The 23,443-nt window shown below is 42.4% G+C and overlaps 1 protein-coding gene across 1 annotated transcript in view; it reads right to left on the reverse strand.

The window, feature by feature from the left end:
• Positions 1 to 415: 415 nt before the first annotated feature.
• LOC148454333 (uncharacterized) overlaps positions 416 to 23,443 on the reverse strand; it is an 87,198-nt gene continuing 64,170 nt past the window's right edge. Inside the window, exon 2 of the mRNA XM_088461043.1 lies at positions 416 to 2,722. Within this exon, the coding sequence (XP_088317169.1) occupies positions 1,832 to 2,722 (891 nt within the window). The 3' untranslated portion in view covers positions 416 to 1,831. The remainder of the gene's footprint in view (positions 2,723 to 23,443) is intronic.

Consider the following 23,443-nt stretch of genomic DNA (forward strand, 5'->3'; position numbering starts at 1 on the left):
CCTTGCTGAGATGGGCGCAGCACAGTCTGGGGTCATGACCCACAGTTTGAGAAATGCTGCACTACACCAAGAAAATTCTCTCTCGTTTGATGTATACTATTGTATTAGTTGTTATGAATAGCACCACCTAGTGCACCTATTCCAGGAGGGTGCTGCCAGAATGTCGGGTAGCCTGCACTTGGGTCTTGCACAGGCAGCCCTCAGCCTCTCTGGGTACAGTGTGTATGATACATACATTCGTACATCACCGCTGCTTAGTGACACCATCTGAGGGCGTGACAACAAAATAGCAGAGCAGCTCTACAATTTCGATGTGACCCCCCTAGTGATGCCACTGGCACTGCTTTATGCTATTATAGTAAACATTTAAATTTTCAAATAAATAATAATTTCACACAGTTTTGGGGGTGTCACCATACACATTGTTTATTACATTACACTGGTGCAGAGGATAAGATGTAGATAATTCTCCTATCCAGTTTTTAACAAGATTGAATTATATAAAAATGTCCTCACTTGTAAATATATTGAAGTGATGCTATTTAACTTACTTAAGAAACACATTATACGAGGGTTGTCCAAAAAGTAATGCCTAAATGCTCATAACTCTGAAATAATATAAAAACATTTGTTTGAAACTTGTCAGTTTGTACTTTAATATGTCTGCAAACTATATATGTATTTTTATTTAGGTAGTTCAAGAAATACCATGGAATCCAAGATGAAACAAAGCAGTCATTGAATTTCTGGAAAAAGAAGGCTGCAGTGCTACAGAAATCCACAGAAGACTGAAAAAGTGTATGGTGAGCGTACAATTGACTATAGCAATGTCAGAAGGTGGATGAAGCGTTTTCAATCGGGAGAATCGTCCGTGTGCGACAAACCTCGTGGTGGCAGACCATCAACTGCAGTGACAGCAGAGAACTGACACAAAGTTGATGCCGTGATTCAGAAAGACCGTCGTGTGACCATCAGAGATATCAGTGATGAACGTGAATGTAGCCATGGCACTGTAGAAACACTAATAAATTATTTGAAATATCGTAAAGTGTGTGCTAAATGGGTTTCAAAGCAATTTACCAAGGATCATAAGGCCCAGAGGGTGGAAGTGTGCAATGAATCTTTTGACCAACTTTGAAGCCAACCCTGAGATGTTTTTGGGAAATGTCATTAAAGGAGATGAGACCTGGGTATTCCTTTATGACCCAGAAACAAAGGCCCAATCAAAGAAATTGAAACACTCAGTTCACTTGGGCCAAAAAAGTTTAAATCACAGCGATCCGTAAACAAAGTCATGGCCAGATTCTTCTGGGATTGCCGAGGTGTTATTCTCATCGATTACTTGGAACCAAACCAATCAATCAACAGTGACCGATACATTATTACACTTAAGAAGCCATCCCCCAAAAAAGGTCAACAATTTCACTGTCAAATGTCATCTTACACCTCGACAATGCCAGACATCATACTTTGATGGCAACATCTGCGGCCATTGCCAAAATGGGGAGGGCAATAATTCCACATTCACCATACAGTACTGATTTGGCCCCTTCTGACTTTCATCTGTTTGACCGTCTCAAATACTGTCTCCGTGGTCAACATTTTTAAGACAGAGGGAGTTAAAAATGCCTTATGTTCCATGGTTAAACACAAACCATTGGAATTTTTCCAAAGTGGCTTCACAGCTTGGGTTGAGAGGTGGAGAAAATGTTTGAGGGCGATTGGTGATTTTTTTTAGTAGAGTCATTCTGTTACTAAAACTTCAAAGTATTTTACTGCAAATTTTCAAATCTGTATCTATAATAAAATTTTAGTTGTGAGCATTTAGGCATTATTTTTTGAACAACCCTAGTACATTCAGGGCCTTAGAGTGTCTCTTCATGTGATTAATAAGTGTTCTTTTACTACTAAAACAGTTGTGACATTCAGAGCATTTATATGGTTTCTCTCCTGTGTGACTTCTCTGATGTCTAACAAGATATGACTTACAGGAAAAACATTTGCTGCATTCAGAACATGTAAATGGCTTCTCACCTGTGTGACTCCTCTGATGTACAACAAGATATGTCTTACAGGAAAAACACTTGCTGCATTTAGAACATGTAAATGGCTTCTCTCCTGTGTGAATCATCTGATGTGTAACAAGCAATGACTTACAGGAAAAACACTTGCTGCATTCAGAACATGTAAATGGTTTCTCTCCTGTGTGAATCATCTGATGTCTAACAAGATCTGGCTTACAGGAAAAACACTTGCTGCATTCAGAGCATGTAAATGGTTTCTCTCCTGTGTGACTCCTCTGATGTCTATAAAGATTTGACGAATTGGAAAAACACTTGCTGCATTCAGAGCATGTAAATGGTTTCTCTCCCGAGTGACTCCTCTGATGTATATCAAGATGTGACTTACGGAAAAAACATTGGCTGCATTCAGAACATGTAAATGGTTTCTCTCCTGTGTGAAACCGCTGATGTACAACAAGATGTGACTTATGGGAAAAACATTGGCTGCATTCAGAACACATAAATGGTTTCTCGCCTGTGTGACTCTTCTGATGTATAACAAGATTTGACAAATTGGAAAAACACTTGCTACATTCAGAGCATGTAAATGGTTTCTCTCCTGTGTGACTCCTCTGATGTGAGATAAGATGTGATTTATAAGTAAAGCTTTTGTCACACTTAGAGCAGAGATGCAGTTTCTTTCCTGTGATACTCATCATGTATTAGATGAGAAACAAATTAGCTGTAAAAGTTGTCTCTTAACCAGAAAATGAGAATAGATTTGGGGAATCCTTTAGAGGTGTAAGAAGAAATAGCGTCTTTAGTTGGCTTGATCGGAGAACAATGTCCCTTTACCACTATGTTTTCTAATAGTCTTTGTGGGAATTCTCCTCTTATTTGTCCTGCAAAAAAAAAAGGTTATATTTAAAATCTTGAATGTTACTCAAGTAAAATGACTTTTACAGTAATAGTGTAATTTTATATACAGAATATGATATATATTTAAATACACTAAAAAAAATGACAGCTATTTACTCACCCCCTGCACTGATCATAGATGGGTAACACATGGTACCGATCCTGTCACACCTACTGTCAGCTGATGCACCAGGACAGGGCTGGATTATAGGTGGGGAGGATGGGGCCACACATTGGGCGCCCCCACACAGACACAAATATTGCCCTGACCCAGCCCACTCTGCACCATCCCTGGATTGACTGACTCCCAGAAGCCTTGCAAAGAATTTTCAATTACAAAGGCATCCCCCCTACTCTCCTGTCAGTGCTGAGTCAGCTATGTCACCAATGTACTGGTTATACTGTTTTGGTTAATGGGTTAACCAAATCAGGACTGTACAGAACACCAATGATTGTTACCTGCATGAACCTATATATAATTGAAAAGAATGTGAAATACCAAAAATAGGATAAATACTACCTCTACATGTGAGTCTAATGCTGGGCATACACTATACAATTATCTGTCAGATATCTGTCCAATCTGGCTGGTTGGAATGAAAACCTGATAATGTATGGGAGCAAATGACAATAGACAATAGAAATTTGCTCCCAAACAATAGAAAACGGACACGATTTTCCTTCCCACCAGACAGATTTGACAGATATCTGACAGATAATTGTAGAGTGTATGCCCAGCATGAGAAGTAAATTTACTAACAATCGAGATTGCTCAAGATGACAATCTCGGGTGATTTAGTCCTTTTTTTCCCCATCTCTCAAATTTGCTTTTGCCCATCTCAGGTGAGATGTCTCGATTGATTTCATTCAAATCAGGTGAGATAGCAAAATCAACTTAAATCACCATTGGGCCAATTCGGGTGTACTTTTGACCTAAAATATATCGCTCTCAAATTTACCAAGAATCAAGATAAGCTGCGAGACGCTCAGAAACATACACAAATCATTGTGATTTCTGTATGTTTCTGCCTGTAAATCATTAAAATAGGACACATTTTTTTTAAAAAAAAGACGTAGAGTCCCCTCAGAAGCCTAACCACATTGGCTGGAACTCACGTGGATCCAGCCAATGAGCGGCTGCTACATGTAAAGCGGCCGCTGATTGGCTAGTGGCCAGTGAGAAATTACAGCTGATTTTGGTCAATTGTTATTTTGTGAGGTGTAAGTACATGTAACAATATATACTTACATCTGTTCGGCATGGTATGGGTTAGTCGCTTTGTTGTTTTCACAAGACCCTGGATGCTACGGAGAGCAGCGCCAGGATGTAGGTGAGTGTAGGATCTTTTTTGCAGGTCCATACACTGATTTCTCCTTTGGACAAGTGGACCAAATGGCTGTAACAAGTAAGTATGTGTGATTGTGGTATGTGTATATTAAACTTGTACTATCAATGGTGTGTGTGTTGTGTCTTTATTTAACTAATTTATTTTAAAGGGGAGATACGGGTGCCGGCCACCTGCTTTCACTAGTAGTTCCACAAGTGCCAAAGGGCAGGCATGCTGGCACCTGTAAATCCACTGTAAAATACACTTTATTACCCCCAGACTTACCGCTTCCAGGGGTGCGGGGAAGAGCCCTGGGCTTAAGGCCAAGCCTGGGGTGCTCAAGAGAGGGGGGACACCTTCTTGTGGGGGTCCCCATCTCCCCTGAGCCTGAGATCCATGGCTTGGCCTGACCAGCTTGGGGTGAGCATGCTTTGGCCCTGGAGACCCGGTAATAGGGTCTACTGGCTGTGGCATTACACACCAGATGGTTTGGGTCCGATGCTGTTTTTAAATATAGGGGAACCCCTACACATTTTCTATATTTAAAACCAGGACTGGTCCAGGAGCCAGGTGCTGGTTCCTAAATTGCAGAGGAACCCTACTCGTTTTGTTCCCAATAATTTTTGGAACCAGGCCTGGCTGACAAGTCCAGGGCTAGTTAGGCATTTGGGGGGAGGACCCTACATAATTTCTTTTATTTAATTTAACCCATTTTTTACAGGTACAAGACACAAGCAGTTTACACATCTCACTGATTTGTGCAGGCTGCTTGCTCGGGAGAGTTAGGCAGAAAGAAAACTGAAATCTAGGGTGAGTAATCTACAAAATGTGCAAATCGGAAGAGATAACTCACTCAAACTTGCTTGGTGACTCCCAAAAAAAAATAAATAAAAAATCGACCTAATTCACTATCGCCCAAATCGATTTGGAACAAATCGCCTGTTGGTAAGTTTGCAAAATAAAAAGTGAATAAATCACCCGAGTTCAGACGAGGTACAGTACAGTGAGATAAATCTCTTTGCAAATCGGGACCATCTCGATTCTTTGTAAATTTACCCCTTGAAGTTATAATTGGACCATGTTGATTTAAATGAAATGGCCAGCTATTTGGTTCAGACATGCAGACTCTATCCTCACAGCACAAGCATCAATTATATATCATGCCATGTTCTTCTCCTTTGGTTGATGCTATCTATGTTTTTGCTTAGAAGGTGTTTATGTGATCTTTCCTTTAAAAGGTTGTATTTTTTCAATTATTAAACCAATTACGAATAATACAGACAGGCTTAACCAGGATTATTTTATTGAATTTTCAAAGATCACGGTAACAGGATGAAATCCTTGAGTCAGAACCAATAGTATCAGAATTATTAAGCACCTATCATTATCTGACTCAAAAGGGACTACATACAAGCGTCAATATTTTTTTTACATTAATAACTCCTTCACTCGTTCCAGTGGGGTGGTGCACACAGAGTGTCCACATTTTAAGTGAGCTCCTGATTAGGATGCCAGAACAGGCGGGAGGAGATCTTGGGCCGTGCCTTGTGAGCAAGGCGGAGGCTGACTACCTGGTCTGTGCGGTGGAGCTTGCAGAGGTGGTCAATCCAGAGAGAGACTGCCTCAGAGAATGCAGGTGCAATAATAGAGGCCCCTGGAAGGAGGTGATCCTCCCTGTCCCTGCAAGGTAGCAGCGGGCGCATCTGGTGGGGACGGCGGCAATCCAGCATCATCCCAGCTTGGTATACAGAACACCAAATGCAGCAGCGCATGAGGTGGAGAAAGCATATCACAGGGAGAATACCTTGTCTTGGAACAAGCTGACCAGCATCAGAAAACAGCATTTTTGAGGTGGCAGAAGCGGTGGGCAATGTTTACCATATATGTGCAAAACCAGTTTGGTAAAGTATGCTTCAACTATTAAATGCACAAACAATGTTACCCAATGACTGTTTTAGTGACTGGGAGGACTGTAGAATCTATAACCCACTAAGGTACTATTGCAACTATAGCATCTAAACCAGTATTGGGGTGGGTCTGGACAACCTGGACCAAAACCCCAGGTGGAAGGGGTCTGTGTGCTGGTTTTGGACAACTGTACTAAAGGCCAATAAGAAATGACTGACTCTTGGGACTTGGATGTTAGAGATCAGGTTGCCTGCATCAGTCTGATGCACTCCTAGGCACCATTAGGATCACAATATATAACCCACACCCCAAGTATAAGCAGACTGAATAATTAGGAGGAAAAACCGGGGGTAGTCTGGGTACGTCTGTGAATTTGGACATCTGAGATTCTTAGGGGTGTATTATACATGGAGAGAGTGTTGTTTACAGCTTGGCGTTGTTTGGGCCCACTGAGGGCCTGATTCAGAGCCGGACACTCTTTCAGAGCGCTTGCTCTGAATCAGTGCCCTCCCTCTCTTTTTTTAGAGCGGCCTCCTGGCCGCTCGCATAGCTGTGGGTGACCACCCACAGCTATAGCGAGCGGCCAAAGAGATGGTTGCGATGGTCAAGACCATCGCGACCATCGGGCTTGCGACGAGACCCTTGTGGTAGGGTCTCATCTGCCGCAAGCCCTTGAGTGCTTTTGACTCTATCAGAGCCAAAAGCACTCCCACTGACATCATTTTTTTATGTCTGTGGGGCCAGCCCCAGATAGTAGGCGTTCCCATGGGAACACCTCCGTCTGGGCAGCAACGCCCCCAGCATGCCCACCAAAGGGGGCGTGCTGTCACTCAACATCGACAGCATGCCCCCTTTGTAGCGAGACCCATAGCGACGGCTTGCCCGTCGCTATGCAGGTCTCGCGCATGCACACGATGGAGCCGGCTCTCTCGTGCGCATGCGCACGACGAAGCCGGCTCTCTCGTGCGCATGCGCACTTGGCCAACATCGACCCGCTTGCGAGCACTCAGCGCTCGCAAGCACTATGGACTGAATCAAGCCCTGAGTCTCATGGGATGAGTCAGTGCTAACTTTAGTAAATGGAGTTGAGCAACAGCATATACAGGTTAATAGTTTGAAAATGTAATATTGTACTGTGACATCTTTTTTTTTTTCCTCCTGTCTACGCTAGCAGTTGGTTGATGTTTACTTTATATGGTTGTTTGGTATGGATAAATATTGTATCAAATCTATTGTATCAAGGCACAACCGGTAGATATGGGTAAACAAAGGCAGCGGGTGGGTATAACAACTGAAGCCTCTCCTGCCCAGCAACACTCACTAGATGCCACACCCGCCAATACCCCTATACGACTTCAGGAAGGATCCCTAAAAGTGGGGAATATGGCTCCAACAAATTATGTTGTGGCTAATTTTTTGCCATCTATAGATAAAAAAACTCAAATCATATTCAAGCTTCTCTCGATTCAGACTTGGCCAGAATCGCAGAGAACACCAGCAGAATAGAAACTTTAGAACAGCGGGTGAGTGACTTGGAAGATGATGCCCTTTTGGTTCACAATACCACTGAAGAACATGTTAAACAAATTCAGTGGTTACTTGAAAAAAAATCGATGATCTCGAAAATAGGGACCGCAGAAATAATCTGCGGTTCATAGGTATTTCAGCTAAAAAGACTGAGGTGGCAGTAATGGGATATATTAGCACCAAGGTGATTAATGCTTTAAATATTCAAAATGAAGTTTCAAATCCCCAAATAGAATGAGCTCATAGACTCGGCCCCCCAAGGGATGATCCAAACTCCAGACCTAGACCTGTAATAATCAAGTTTTTGGATTATGGTACTAAGGATAAAATATGGAGATCTTACAGGAAAAGTTCTCTATTGAATATTGAGTGGAACAGAATATTAATATTCCAAGATTATTCGGTAACCCTGCAACAAAAAACAAAAAGGCTTTTCAACTGATATGCCAAATGCTGATTGAGAGGGGGAAAAGGTTTGCATTGTGGTACCCCGCCAAATTAAAAATGACGGATAATGGTCATACAATGATGTTTGATACTCCAGAAGCAGCAAAAGCCTACCTACATTTAGAAATGACAGCTGGGGTGGGTAGAGAAGATATGGGTGGGCCCTCGGAAGGGAATTAAGGGGGGGGGTAAAATATTGGATAAAATGCACTGGGTGATTATTGGCAGAGCAATGTTTGCCAATGAGGGTTATTGAGTTGATGGTTAAGCTTGTAATATTGACACTCTGGATAATGAGTTGGTTACTCAGGGATATTTTTGTGCACATTAATGCCCTTTTGTATAAGGTGTTTGGGTTAATTAATGAATCACAATATTGTTTATTTGATATGGTAGAATTCAAAGAGGTTTTCTCTTTAAATATGACAATTGTATTAATTATTTTGCCACAATATTATTTATGGGCTGTGACGATTAATCGCAAGAATAATCGCCAGAAATAATATTTTGTGAACTATGAAGTCCTTTAATTGAACTATGTGTGTCTAGAAGGGCTGAGGTATTACCCCACCTCTTTTGAAGATAGGCATTCCAGGAAGAGGGGTTGATAATGATCTATGTCCTGTGATTTGAGGAGTGTTATATAACTGTGTGTCCTTTAGTTCTATAGACTGTATAAACATGGTATGTCCATTGCTATTTGGTGTGCAGGTCAGAAATGGCTGGAATTAGCAAGTGAATGGCTTTCAGTAACAAAATGATGTATATCCCTCACATTGTGAGGCCATGTGTGAACAACTCTCCCTTTTTATGACCCCTGAAGTCAGTGTCCTATATCATAATCCCAGAACCAGACCTCCTGTTACTTCAGTGCCCTTCTTCTAAAGACTATTGTTATGCTATAGAGGCTAAGATAAGGATTCTGGTATTTACTATAGGTCTAGAAGGGGGAAGTTGAAGAGTGAGTTATATCATCACTTATCTTTAAAGCAGGGACCCTGTTAGTTTGGCCAGGTAACCCTGTATTGGAAATATATTAATCTCAAACCCTGCTGACCTGATTGGGAGACCCTGTTAAGTATGAACAAAGAATTAGGGATGTATAAAAAGAGAATACCATCCAACATCCAATGTTCACTCCTTGGGGTTCAGACAGTCAGGTCTGGGAGTGCATCAGGATATTCCTGTGGGTGAGATCCCCCACCCCATCAGCAGTGCTAAGAACTTTAGTGTAAGTTGTCTTAGGGACTCTGAATTATTTCTCTCTTTTATTTTGTAAGAGAATATTTGCATTATAATCTGTTTGTCATTTTATTAATATTTTTGTAACTAAACCTTAAAAATATTTTTTGGATTAAACACATTTAATCTAGCATATTCTCCGTGATTCTTATTGAACTTGCGTGCCTGGATAGGCCCATGCTACTTATTTGTGTGTCATTTGAATGTGATTTATTATTAATCTGTTGGGAGATCACAGACCTCCGGAGAATAGTCTGCGTGGTGGCAGAAGAACCATGTATTTTGGTAAGTAACCGCGGTGCGCTGGCATCACAACCAGCTGATCCAGATTGTTGTATCTGCGAGTCAGCCCGGGTTTGTGACATGGGCTATTAATGACTTTGAAGATTTTGGTTTATTTTGGGGTTATGATAGAAAAAGGTGTGTTTAGCTACAAAGAGGTGGTGGTTTGGGTATGATAATATGGGTTCTTTGGGTTTGATCCATGAGTCACATTATTGTGTAGGGGATTATGTTGAATTTGGGGAATTGTGTTTAGCGATGGGCCATAACTATGGTAGTGTGCCTTACGCTTATGTATTATATTATGATTGTGCCTCAGTGGGGGTATAATATGGAAATGTGCTTTATACTTATGAATTATATTACAAAGTTGGGGTGGATTGAACATGGCAGGTCATGCCCTTTTGGTGAATTTTGGTTTAGGAATATAAAGAAAAGGAGGAAAGGCGCTAATATTAGAAGTTTATTTTGTAGTAAGGGTAATATCATCCATATCTACAGGCTGTTAGAATTGGCAAAGTTACTGGTGGATGACAGGACACGGCGAGGTCGGGGGTTTAGATATTGGTGTAATTGTTTTTTTTCTCTTCATTTCTCCTCTCCTTCCTTCCTCCTCCTCTACTTTCTCTCTCTATCCTGGGTTAGATATCAGTGGGGGGATATGTTGGGATACAGATGTTTTATTTATTTAAGATAACCTCATGGAATGTGGGGGGATTAAATACCCCTTAAAGAGAAAAAGGGTGGTGGAACATCTAAAGAGAAATGGTTCAGATATCTTTCTACAAGAAACCCATTGGCAGAAGGAAAGTGAAACTAAGATTAAAGCCCACTGGATTGGGGAAAGTGTAAGCAGTGAGCCACAACGCTAAGTCAAGAGGAGTGGCTATAGTTCTATCCCACCATCTTCAATATGGGAGAAAGTGGAGGACCCACAGGGAAGGTTTTTCTTGCTTGGAATCCAAGTCCATTCGATAAAGTATACATTATTATATGTGTATGCCCCAAATTCCGCGCAAAAACCCTTTTTTTCAAAGATAAATCAGATACTCTTAGACAGGGAATACCCAAATCTTATAATTGGTGGTGACTTCAATTGGGTGGATAACCCGTCCCTGGATAAGTCAAAAGTGCCAAAATCCCAGATCTATAATCGGATTAATCCTATAGCTGGTCTTAAAAATATGCATGGACTGGAGGATTATTGGAGGATGCTGAATCCCTTGGGGCGCAAATTTACATTTTATTCAAGGGTCCATAAATCCCTATCATGGATAGATTATCTTCTGATAGGTGAGAGATTAGTTTGTAATGTTAGGGATGTAGAAATAACAGAGATCGTGATATCAGATCATGCTCTAATTGGTATCAAAATGGAAATCCCAGAGGTGATTAGGGGTACACATAGATGGGGGTTTCCATCATTTTTGTACAAATCTGAGGATTTCCATAAATACCTAAAGGCCAAATGGGTAGAGTTCCAGGAGGATAACAGAGGAACCAATACTATTCTGGGAGACCTCAAAGTCAGTAATTAGAGGCCATATAATGTCATATATTTACTATAGGAAAAAAAATAGACATAAGTACCAATCATTGAGTAGTGAGGTATCAGAGAGCTTTAGGAGCTACATTGCATATCCATCAGAGACAACTTTCAGGGAATATAAACTGAATAGACAACTACTTGAAAGCTATCTACTGGTGCAGGCAAAGTCCTCATTATATTATACAAAAAATTGTTTCTATAGATGGGGAAATAGACCAGATAAACTCTTGGCATCGTTGGCCAGATCCCATAAACAAAGAAATTATATAAACAGATATTTATGATACAAAGAAAAATAGAACAACAACAAATAATGAATAAATTATACAGTTATTTAATAGATTTCACTCAAAATTATACACAGCTTCTGCACAGGATGAGTATTTAATGAATGATTTAATATCAAAGGCCCACTTACCAAAACTATCTCAAATACATAAAGACCTGTTAAATTCAGATATATCAATTGAAGAGGTACAGGAGGCACTCGTGGAACTGCAGCTGCATAATGCCCCTGGCCTGGATGGGCTATCATCAGAATATTATAGCAAGAGATAACTCCTGTACTGTTTGATTTATTTCAACATATGCATAAAAATAGCCCGATATATCCCACTTTCAACTCAGCATCAATGATTTTACTTTTAAAAACTGGCAAGGAACCGCAATTGGAGTCTTCGTACAGACCTATAACGCTCCTGAATCTGGATTGCAAACTGTTGGCCAGAATCATGGCAAACAGGTTGCAATCAATAAGTAATTAACTATTGATGGAGCACCAATTGGGGTTTGTTTCTGGCCATCATTCAGTTAAGGGGAGAAGAACAGCCATAGCAGCTGTTGTACAATCATATCAAGTAACATCTTCACCTAGCGTTATACTTAGTATCAAAGGCTTTACTAGTGTCCAAACTATCTCATGGTCATACCTACATAAAATATTGTCTACAAGGGATTGCGGAGGGGGAATTTATTAAATTTGTCCAGTTTCTGTATGATACCCCGACTACATCGTTATTTATTAATGGGTATACACTAGTCAAAAGGTGACAATGAGCAGGGGAACACGTCAGGGCTGTCCACTGTCCCCCTTATTATTCAACTTGGCCCTGGATCACATGTTGAGATACTTACAGTGCTGGGAGGAATTGAGAGGATTGGGGGAGGGCCCACATGAGATAAATTATGACCGCTTTTGCAGATGACTTGCTGATGTTTGTGACGAACCCAAGGTTCTCCCTGGTTCCGTTGATGCAGAAGCTGGCGGGGTTCGGGAGGGTCTCGGGTTCTCAATAAACTTTTACAAGTCAGTGGCAATGTATTTAAAGGTGGGATATAGGAAACCAGCATGGGCAAGAGATGTGCCCATTAGATGGGAATCTAACTTTATAACATATTTGGGAGTGAAAATTCCCAAAGATATAAGTGCTTTATATAGTATTAATGTTAAATAGGCAATAAAAGCATGCAAGAAAGATCTAGACGGATGGAGAGCACTCTCAATTTCATTGTTCGGGCGTATTAATCTGAGAAAAATTATATCATTCCCCAGGCTATTATACCCGGTGCAATCACTCCCGATTGTGTTAGCCCGCAAGGATGTATGGGAGATTAATAGCTTATTCAGCAAATATATATGGCAGTGTTCTCCCCAGGCTGTTTTTTGCGGGTGCACCACCCGGCAAGAAACCGCCTACCACCTGCAAGTGGGGACAGAATCTGGGAGCTGTATAAAAAGGACCAGACTTTGCAGCTCTTTCATGTTCAGACAACTGGGCCTCTAATAAGATAAAAGAGGAGAATTAATATAGAAAATGTTATTTCAAGTTTAAATCATTATAAGGTCAGGGTATTATTGCGAAGGCCCCCACCCGGCTACTTCTTGATGCCACCCAGATGGAATCATTTTCTGGGGAGAACACTGTATGGGAATGGAAAAGAGCTAGGATATAATTAGAAAAGCTACAACAACCCACTACTAATGGAGGGCTGAACTTCCCTAACCTGGAAATGTATAATTTGTCCGCACAGCTACGTTACATCAGAGATTGGTTAGAGGAAAAGGATAACTATGCTCATATGTCGCTGGCATGAACATTCCTTGCAGACATGGGGCTGATGGCATTTCTCCATATATGGGAAGTAGAAGTAGACTCGAATATGGATAAAAATCCGCTCTTAATGGCTACAAGGAAAGCACGGCTAATATTACGCCACAGATTTAAAATAAACTCCCACTTCTCAATGCATTTGCCATTTATTGAAAACCCCAACTCTCAGGCAGGGGAAGTGATGTACCCCTTTAATGTATGGAAGAGGCAGGGCTTATCCAGAGTTGGGCAATTAATTAACACACAAAGCAGAAAGCCATGGAATATGATCCAAGCAAGAGAAACATTTGAAGGAATAAGTTTCGGTGGTTTGGCATTTATTCAGGCTCAGAATTATACAAATAAGGTAATACGAGAGCTAAATGAGAGAGATTGGGATAATAAATTAGATAGAGTATTAGTCCAAGGGGTTCCAAAACGAAAGGCGATATCATTATATTATGCATACATTTGTCCACTGATGGAGTATAATGAAGTTGAGATGGAGTTGGTTAAATGGAGGGAATGTTTTCCCCAATTTTCAGCGAATACACTATTAGGTGTACTGAAGCAATCTTCTAGACTACTCCCTATCCCAACATATGGGGAAATGTTCTATAAAATGTACCATAGAGCATACTTATCCCCGCAGAGACTTAGTAAGATGGGATTATCTCTCTCGAGTAACTGCCTGAAATGTGGGGTGAGAAGAGCAGATCTTTTCCATTATTTGTGGGATTGTCATGTTATCAAACACTTCTGGAAAGGAGTAGGGGGGTTTGTGGGTCGCTACGTGGAAAGGGGCTTTCAGTTATCTGCAGAATGGACCATACTGGGAATAAGACCGTCTGGTATTAGAGATACTCGGGGGAGACTAAAGCTGTTAATGGAGATTAGGGCCGCGGCCCGGAAAACGATACTACAAGTATGGGCTACTATGTCTGTGTTCCTTGATGAGTTATATTACTTGTTTCGAATGGACTGGGTAGAGTCAACAATCCAAAAGGAAAGAAGTACCCAGAGGTTCTTTGATACATGGGGAAAATATATGGTAACATTACCCACACCAATACAGGATAGAATAAGAGATATGGTAAGAACTTACCTTTGTTATCTCTATTTCTACGAGGTCCATAGGGTTCCACAGTGACGTCAGGCTCAAGCTCCACAGAGTTAATGTTTTTCAGCCTCCCAGGATGCACTGGAGTCCCCCTTCTATACCCTGCCCCCGAGCCAAGGCAAATCAGTTATGTAATGAGCCCCAGGTTGGAGTAGAGGAAAGAGAGAGAAGAAAGAACTGGAACACACATGAAACACATTCTCACCAGAAGGAGATGGAAAAACCAGTGATCAGAAAAGCCCATCTGCAGTACAGGTGCGACAGGGTGGGAGTCCTGTGAAACCCTATGGACCTCATAGAAATAAAGATAACAAAGTTAAGTTCTTACTATATCTCTTATTTTCTACTGCAGGTTCCATAGGGTATACACAGGATACCTTGGGGATGTCCCAAAGCAATATCCTTTATGGGTGGGGATGCTCCTGTGCTGTAAGGAGAATCTGCCGCCCGAAGGAAGCATCCTGAAAGGCATAGGTATCAAAAGCATAATACCGTACGAACATATGGACATATGACCATGTGGCTGCCTTGCAAAGCTGAACTGCTGAGGCGCCATGTCAAGCTGCCTACGAAGGACCCACAGACCTAGTGGAATGAGCCCTGACCGAAGATGGAACGGGAAGACCTTCATGAGCATAAGCTTCAGAAATAGCCAGGCGAATCCATCCTGCCAATGTTTGTTTAGTGGCAGGCCAACCCTTCTTCTGGAAGCCATAAAAGGACAAACAACGAGTACGACTTCCGAAAAGAAGCGGTGCGGTCAACATAGAGTTTTAAGGCCCGCACCACATCCAAGGTGGCCTCACCAACCAAAAGGTCCGGTAAGTTAAAGGCTGGTACAACAATTTCCTCGTTGATATGTAAACTAGATACCACCTTTGGGAGGAAACCAGGGTGAGTACGAAGCACCACCCTATCCCTATGAAAAATGAGAAAGGGAGGTCGACATGAAAGAGCCCCTAATTCTGAGACCCTTCTGGCTGAAGCAATGGCCAGAAGGAATACAGTCTTAGCCGTAAGCCATTTCAAATCCACTGAGCCAAGTGGTTCAAAAGGTGGTCCTTGGAGAGCCCTCAGGACCACAGCCAGATCCCAAGGAGCCACAGGTGGAACAAAGGGAGGCTGTATATGAAGAACACCCTGCATAAAGGTGCGGACATCAGGAAGTGTAGCCATCCTACGCTGAAACCACACCAAAAGAGCAGAAACCTGCACTTTCAGAGAAGAAAGGCGAAGACCGTGATCCAAGCCCGCCTGCAAACACTCGTGATATCCGGAACACCTGAGGATCATAGCCTCTAGGGCAGCACCACTCAAAAAAAGTATGCCATACTCGGTGGTAATTCCTAGCCAGTGTAGGCTTCCGAATACTTAGCATGGTCTTAACTACAGAGCTGGAAAAACCCCTGGATGACAAGAGGGTTGTCTCAACAGCCACGCCGACTGAGGTCCAGGTAAAAACAAGGACCCTGTGTCAACAGATCCGGACGTAGAGGCAACCACAGAGGAGCGTCTACAGAGAGACTTTGAAGGTCTGAGAACTAGTGATGTCTGGGCCACTCTGGAGCTATCAACAAGAGCTTGCCGCCGTCCTGTTTGAATTTTCGAATAACCCGAGGAAGAAGGGAAAATGGAGGGAAGAGATACGCAAACTGGAAGGTCCACCGGACCGACAGAGCGTCTACTAGAAACATGTCCATGTCTCTTGTTCTTGACCCGTACACAGGAAGTTTGTTGTTGTGACGGAAGGCCATGAGGTCTATTTCCGGAAGGCCCCACTTGTCCACCAGGAGTTGAAATACCTCCTGGTGAAGAGACCATTATCCCGGATGTACGTCCTGCCGGCTGAGAAAGTCTGCTTCCCAGTTGAGGACTCACGGGATGAACACCGCTGAGATGGCTGGGAGATTGCCCTCTGCCCAAGCTAGAATGCGGGACACCTCCGTCAGCGCTGGCCAACTTCTGGTTCCTCCTTGGCGGTTTATGTAAGCCACCGTGGTGGTGTTGTCTGATTGGACCTGCACGGGTTGTCCTTGTAGGACCAGTCTTGCATGATGGAGAAGTTCCAAGATGTTTATTGGAAGCTCCGCTTCTGCAGAAGTCCATCTGCCCTGGAACAAGTGTGGACCCGTGATCGCTCCCCAGCCTCTGAGGCTGGCGTCCGTTGTCAAAAGGACCCAGTTCTCCACCCAAAAGGGACGTCCTTTGTTCAGGTGAGTTGTTTGCAGCCACCAGGCCAGAGACAGACGGAACTCCGGAGAAAGCACCATGGTCTGCGTCTTTATCCGCTGAGGCAACCCGTCCCATCTGGACAGGATCAATTGTTGCAGAGGCCTGGAGTGAAACTGGCCATAATCCACCATGTCGAAGAGTGACACCATGGAGCCCAGTAACCTCATCGCCTAGTGAATAGACACTCAGTGGCACTGAAGCCAACTGCGTACCTTCGTCTGCAATGCAGAGATCTTTCCTCAGTCACAAAGATCCTCTGTTGTTGCGAGTCCAACAAGGCCCCGAGATGGAGAATCTTCTGCAAGGGAACCAGGGTGTATTTCTTCCAGTTAATCAACCAGCCATGATTCTGCAATACAGAGATAGTCAGCTGCAGATGAAGCTGGAGGATCTCTGGCGACCTTGCTAACAACAGAAGGTCATCCAGATAAGGTAATAAGTGGACTCGCTGCATCTGTAGGTGAGCCGCCATGACTTTGGTGAAAACCCGAGGCGCCGTTGCTAGACCAAAAGGCAGAGCCTGTAATTGATACTGTTTGTCGAGTACTGCAAACCTGAGGAATTGTTGATGCGTTAAGACAATGGGGACATGCAGGTAAGCGTCCTGGATGTCCAACGACACCATGAAATCCCCAGGCTCCATTGCCAGTATGATGGAACGCAGGGTCTCCATCCTGAACCGAGGCACCCTCAAGGACTTGTTGAGGGATTTAAGGTTGAGGATAGTACGGTAAGACCCATTGGTTTTCTGCACCAGAAAGAGATTGGAATAGAAACCCATGCCCTGCTGGGATAACTGAACATGCACTATAACTCCAGCCTGGAGCATAGACTGCAATATTTTCTGCAATTCCAGGGCCTTGTTCTGATCTGACTGAAGGCCTGTTGTGAAAAACCTGCTGGGGGGGTCTGCACCGAAAGGATAGGGCATAGCCCCAAGAGACCACCTCGTGTACCCAAGTGTCCTTGGTAGTCAAATACCAACACTGGGCGAACCGAAGCAGGCGGCCTCCCACTTTGGGATCCCCCAAAGGGAGGCCCGGGCAATCAGGCCGAAGGCTTGTCATCAGACTTGGGGGCAGGGCGCCTTGTACTCCAAGCTTGTTTCTTGGGCTTGGTAGACTTCTTGGGCCTAGCCTGTCTTCGAAAAAACTGTACTTTGGACCTACTCTGGGGCCTGTAGGGCCGAAAGGATGAAGTACCCGACCCTGACTGGACCCGATGGGAGACACGCAGACTTGGCTTCAGCCAAAGTAGCTACTATTTTATCCAAATCAGGGCCAAACAGGACCTGTCCATTAAACGGCAAACATTCCAAGCCCTTATTGGAATCGGCATCCGCCTTCCAAGAACGCAACCATAGGGTGCGACGAGCGGCCACAGCTGCAGAGGAGATTCTGGAGGTGAGGAGACCGATATCCAAAGCTGCCTCATTATTGTAAGTAGCCGAGTCTCTGAGATTACCAACCAACTCTGCCTGCTCTGCAGACGAGTCAGAGTCCAGAGGCGCCTCCAAACTGTCAGCCCAGCGCTCCATGGCTCTGGCCACCCAACACACAGCCATAGCCGGTCTGGATGCCCCTCCAGCAAGGGAATAAATGGACTTAAGGCATATTTCAACCTTGCGATCCGTAGCATCCTTTAAGGAGGACATGGAGGGCATGGGCAATGTAGCACTCCGTACTAGGCATGTCACATGAGAATCCACCTGTGGAGGAGATTCCCAGAGAAATAATTATCTGCAAATGGGTATGCAAAAGCCAAACGTTTTTGAGGCTGGTACCGTTTACCTGGATTTTTCCACGCCTCCTCTAAATGGTCCACTAGCTGACCAGAAAGAGGAAAAACCGTGGCATCACCCTTAATATCCTTAAAGAAGGTGTATTTAGATTTAGCCATGGGGGGGATAGTCATCCTCAATAACCAAGGGCGTACATACTGCACGTATTAGGCCAGGTATATAGACTTTAGACTTAGAATCCGTTTCTTTATTACGGATGGGCTCCTGGTCAGAAAGGTCAAATATCTCACCATCATCAGATGACACACCATCCTCATCATATGGAGCAGGTTGAGACGGTAATGGACACTTATGCGGCCACAATGATTACTCCCCCTTCAAACCTCGTGCCGGCATATGCCAACATATATATGCATTCGTATGAAAATGTGAATATAAATCCTGTCTTTTGTAATATGATAAAATTATACTGTCGATTTATTGACAATGTTTTTATTATCTGGGATGACACAGAGTTGGAATTTTGGAGGATGGTGGAGTATTTGAATGCTTTACCTAGCCCTGTGAGATTTACTGCAAAAATTAGAGATTCATCGATTGATTTTTTGGATGTAAAGATCTCTAAGAGGGAACATCAGCTACATACAACGTTGTTTCATAAAGAAACTGATCATAATACTTTATTGTATGCGACCAGTAATCATCCGCCCAAGCTCAAAGAGAGTTTACCCATCTCACAATTTATGAGTGTCCTTAGGATTAACACAGACCTGGATATGGCTGAGGACCAGATTAATGACATGAAGGAGCGCTTTAAATGTCGTGGATATGATAAGAAAACCATTGACAGATGCTTGATGAAGGCCAGACAGACTTACATCCCAAGACTCCCAAGTCAGACATTACCCAAGATGGTAGAATGGTTTTTACCAGCCGATTTGATAATAAATCTCATATAATCTCTAAAACCTATAAACGCAATTGGCCTATTATAGCCACTGATTCAATCTTTAAAAGAGATTCTAAGCTTCCACCAATCATGGCATATAGACGTGGCCCGAATCTTAAGCAGCTCCTTCTGCAAACAAGGAAACAACCTTCTCAATTGAGTACTACATGGCTACCAGCAGCTAGGACTGGGTGCTTTAAATGCACAAATTGTACAACCTGTAGGTCGTTGATTCCAGGTTCCAGCTTTCCACATCCACATAGTGGAATAGCCATACCTATTAAATATAGGTTACATTGTACAATGGACTTTGTGATTTATCTGATAACATGTCCATGAGGACTTGCCTATGTTGGTTTGACCACACAAAATTTTCGAGAACATATGGCAAACCATAGAAGCTCGATTTGGACAGCCTTGAATACGGGCGTGTCTGACAAGCCGGTTCCCAAACATTGGTTAAGTGCTGGCCATCAAATGTCAACATTAAAATGTCAATTGATAGATTGGGTTCCACCACCAGTCAGAGGTGGAGACCGTGAACTAACACTGCGAAGATTGGAGGCCCGGTGGATATTTAGATTAGATACCATCTCACCAAGAGGGCTAAATGAATATAACACGTTGCAAGTGTTCTTATAGGTTTGGGTCATTGAAGTAACATCTGTTGCGACTTCTATGGGCTATGAATTAAGACCAAATCTCCTCCTTCAATACCTTCTCCATTAGAAATGGTTTTTATCAGTGGTTTTTGTATTATATTTTTTGTGATAAGTTTTGAGATTTTTTCTATGATCTCTTGTGAATTTATAATGAGTATTATAAAAAGGATTAATTCATATAAAGCCATAAATATTATAAAAAAATGTAAACTGTTTAAAAAATGTAAAAATTATAAAAGTATTAATAAAAATATCTAATGGGATATAGGGATCATAAGGTAGATATAATATCTGTATTGGTGTATTTGTTGCTTGTTGTATGTTGATTGTCTGTAAACCGAGGGGATTCCAGAATAAAGCACAACAACCATATGTATAGCCATTTAGAGCTCTACTTTGATGTGAGAGAATGAATATCATGGGCTGTTGAAAGTTATTTGTTCAATTTAATTGACTAGTGCTGTGCACATTCTATTTGGTTAACTAGTGATCCCGTTTTGCATTCCACACGTTGTAACGCAGATTAGAGGACCAGTATGTTGCTTTGTGGTCCTGCTTTGCGCTCCACAGGTTGGAACGCTATTTGGAGGACAAGGATGCGACGCGGCCGGGAGGAAGAGATCTCACTTCCGGGTTAGGCGCTCCAAGTGTTGGAACGCACGCGGTGGTGTAGCGCGCGCTATTTTTGATTGCTGGTGCTATATATGGTATCCCCAAGGTAAGATAAGTCAGTCCTGCGGGCTGAGGCTGTGTCTTTTATATACCTAAAGGTTGGTGTGATATGCTGCTGGCTTGATAATGGTCCTGATTGGACCGAAACGATGCTGCTATCCATATGCTGCTGCTATAACCTACTATATGTACTCATATACTCGTGTAGTTATTATCAATGTTTCAGAACCTTTAAGTTAGTTCTTTTCTCAGGATACAATAAGAGTAAAATAAGACAATCTTACCTTTCTTATACTCTCACCCTGTGATCAGCACGCTGCCTGGAGGCTGGAGCCCCTCACCCTGCGATCAGCACGCTGCCTGGAGGCTGGAGCCCTGTGATTGGCATGCTGCCTGGAGGCTGGAGACCTGTGATCGTCAGCACGCTGGCTGGAGCCCTTTCCCGGGAATGCAGCAGCTGTGACATCCTCAGTGAAGACACCCACCACCATAAAAACTACAAGCCTACAAGTATGGAAGCCTGGAAGGATTAGAATACATATAAAAAACGGATGTTAGAGCAGTATAGAGCTAACCAATGGTAACAGTACCATCTAGTGGATATAATCCATCATTACAAATCTGTAAATTCTCTTGCTAATAATTACCACATATGACAGCTACAACTTACTATTATATCAGTATGGTAGCTACAATTGAAGTCAGATTACCTCCATATCAAACAAATTCAGAGATCATGTTAGGAGAATCTGGATGGATAATATTTAAATAGACGACATAGACAGCATACAGTATAGTAGAGAGAGACAAGGATAGAGAAGGCAAGGGAACAGAAACCATTATACATCTGAGGGTTGAATAAACCATATTATAGGAAGCATTGTAGATTCAGTTGCTCATTTAACCCAGTCGGTGCCATGGTACCTAGCCTGTATATCTATTTTGTTTCACATCTTAGCAACTCCCTTGATCTATTGCCAGCCCGTATTTTGGGGGGAACAAAATCAATCAGTCTATATCTCAAGGAGGATAAAGTATGGTTGGCTTCAAGGAAGTGCTTTGCCATAGGTTGATCACTACTGCCTATGTTTAGAGCGCTACGGATTGCACTTCTATGCTATGCCATGCGCTCCTTAAACATGCGTTCTGTCTTTCTAATATAATATTTGCTACAAGGGCACAAAATCATATAGAAAACAAATTTACTGGAACATGTCACATAATGGCGAATTTTCAATTTAGAACCTGTTAATGGGTGGCAAAATGTGTCTCCACTAATCATATAGCAGCTACAGGTTGTATAATTGGGGCATTTATAACCCCCCGGCTTCTTAGTTGTTCTTAGAAAGTGCATCCCCTGGTGCTCACTGGGTGCAGTGATATCTGATTTCACTAAGAGGTCTCTCAAATTATTCCCTCTTTTGTTGCAATGCATTATTGTTTTTTGTTTTAATGCTTTCAAATTAGCATTACTAGACACAATAGGCCGAAATGTTCTTGTCATTTTAGTAATCAATCGGCTTGCTGGTGTATAATTAGTTACCCATGGTATCCTATTCTTTTTATGCGCTTTCATTTTCGGTGTTAGTAGATTACTGAGAGTCTATCTTAGTGCTTTATCATGTTGGTTTAATAGCTCACATTTGTTGTAGCCCCTAATCAGAAATGTCTCCACTGCTATATCTAGTTCTGCACTAAGAGGGGTATTCAATATAAAATGTAAACTTCGCCGTCGAAGTTTTCGCCGCACATCGGAGCTTTTGCTGGGTGAAAAAGTATTGCGCGTGCCCCCGCTTATACCCGTATTCAATATGAAATCGGCGAAAACGGCACACGGCGAAAGTGAAATCAGCGAAAACTTCGCTGATTTTTGGGGAAATCACCCTAACACCCCCAAAACGATGCTCTGACATGGGGGATCACTCTGGATACCCCCGATTAGCCCTGCTGAATGTTTTTTGGGTCTTTAAACGGGCTCGATAGCTGCTATTTGGAGGATTTGAGAAGGTGGTGAAGAATAGTATTTAGAAGGTTTTGTTTGCAGAAAATAAGTAGTCCAAGCAAATTTTGGGTACTTGAAAATGGGGGTCAGCATATTTAAAAGTTGCTAAAGTGACGTTTTAAAAAACGTGAAAATCCACCTGTCGCAAACACCTGCAATGAAAAAAACACCTGGGGCATACTTGGAGACCCCCCTAGATTGTAGTTTGCTAGTTTTTAACTTTGTACCCCCCAATTTTTTTTTCACCCCCAAAATGAAAGTGCTTTTTTTGGGGTCTTCTGAGGTATTTTTTTTTATTTTTTTGACACAGTTTACCCTTGGGGGTCTGTCTGAAAGTTGCAGGGTGGTTTCCAAAATGTTCCACCCCAAAACCCCAATTCTGCACTTTTTTTCGCCACCCATTCCTTGGTGATACTTTTCCGCAGGTTCGAATGCAATATACTTTTCGCACCAGCGAAAAGTTTTCAAATTGAATACGGTGTAAAAGTAAAAGCGTTGAAAATGTCGTCATCCGAGTGAAAACATCGCAGAAACTGAGTTTTCGCTCAATATTGAATACCCCTATTAGTGATGTTCGATTGCTTGTGATTCTACATATACAGAGAAATTGTGAATATGGCAAGCTTTTATTCAAATTAGATGGATGGAAACTGTCATAGTGTAGTAAATTATTCCGGTCAGTAGTTTTTTTTATATACTGTGTATATATATATATATATATATATTACACACTGGGTCCCACAGTGATGAGATTCAGGCCCTGATACTTTC

Source organism: Taudactylus pleione, unplaced genomic scaffold, assembly GCF_031769625.1.
Source record: "Taudactylus pleione unplaced genomic scaffold, aTauple2 ptg001005l, whole genome shotgun sequence".
NCBI classification, from domain to species: domain Eukaryota; kingdom Metazoa; phylum Chordata; class Amphibia; order Anura; family Myobatrachidae; genus Taudactylus; species Taudactylus pleione.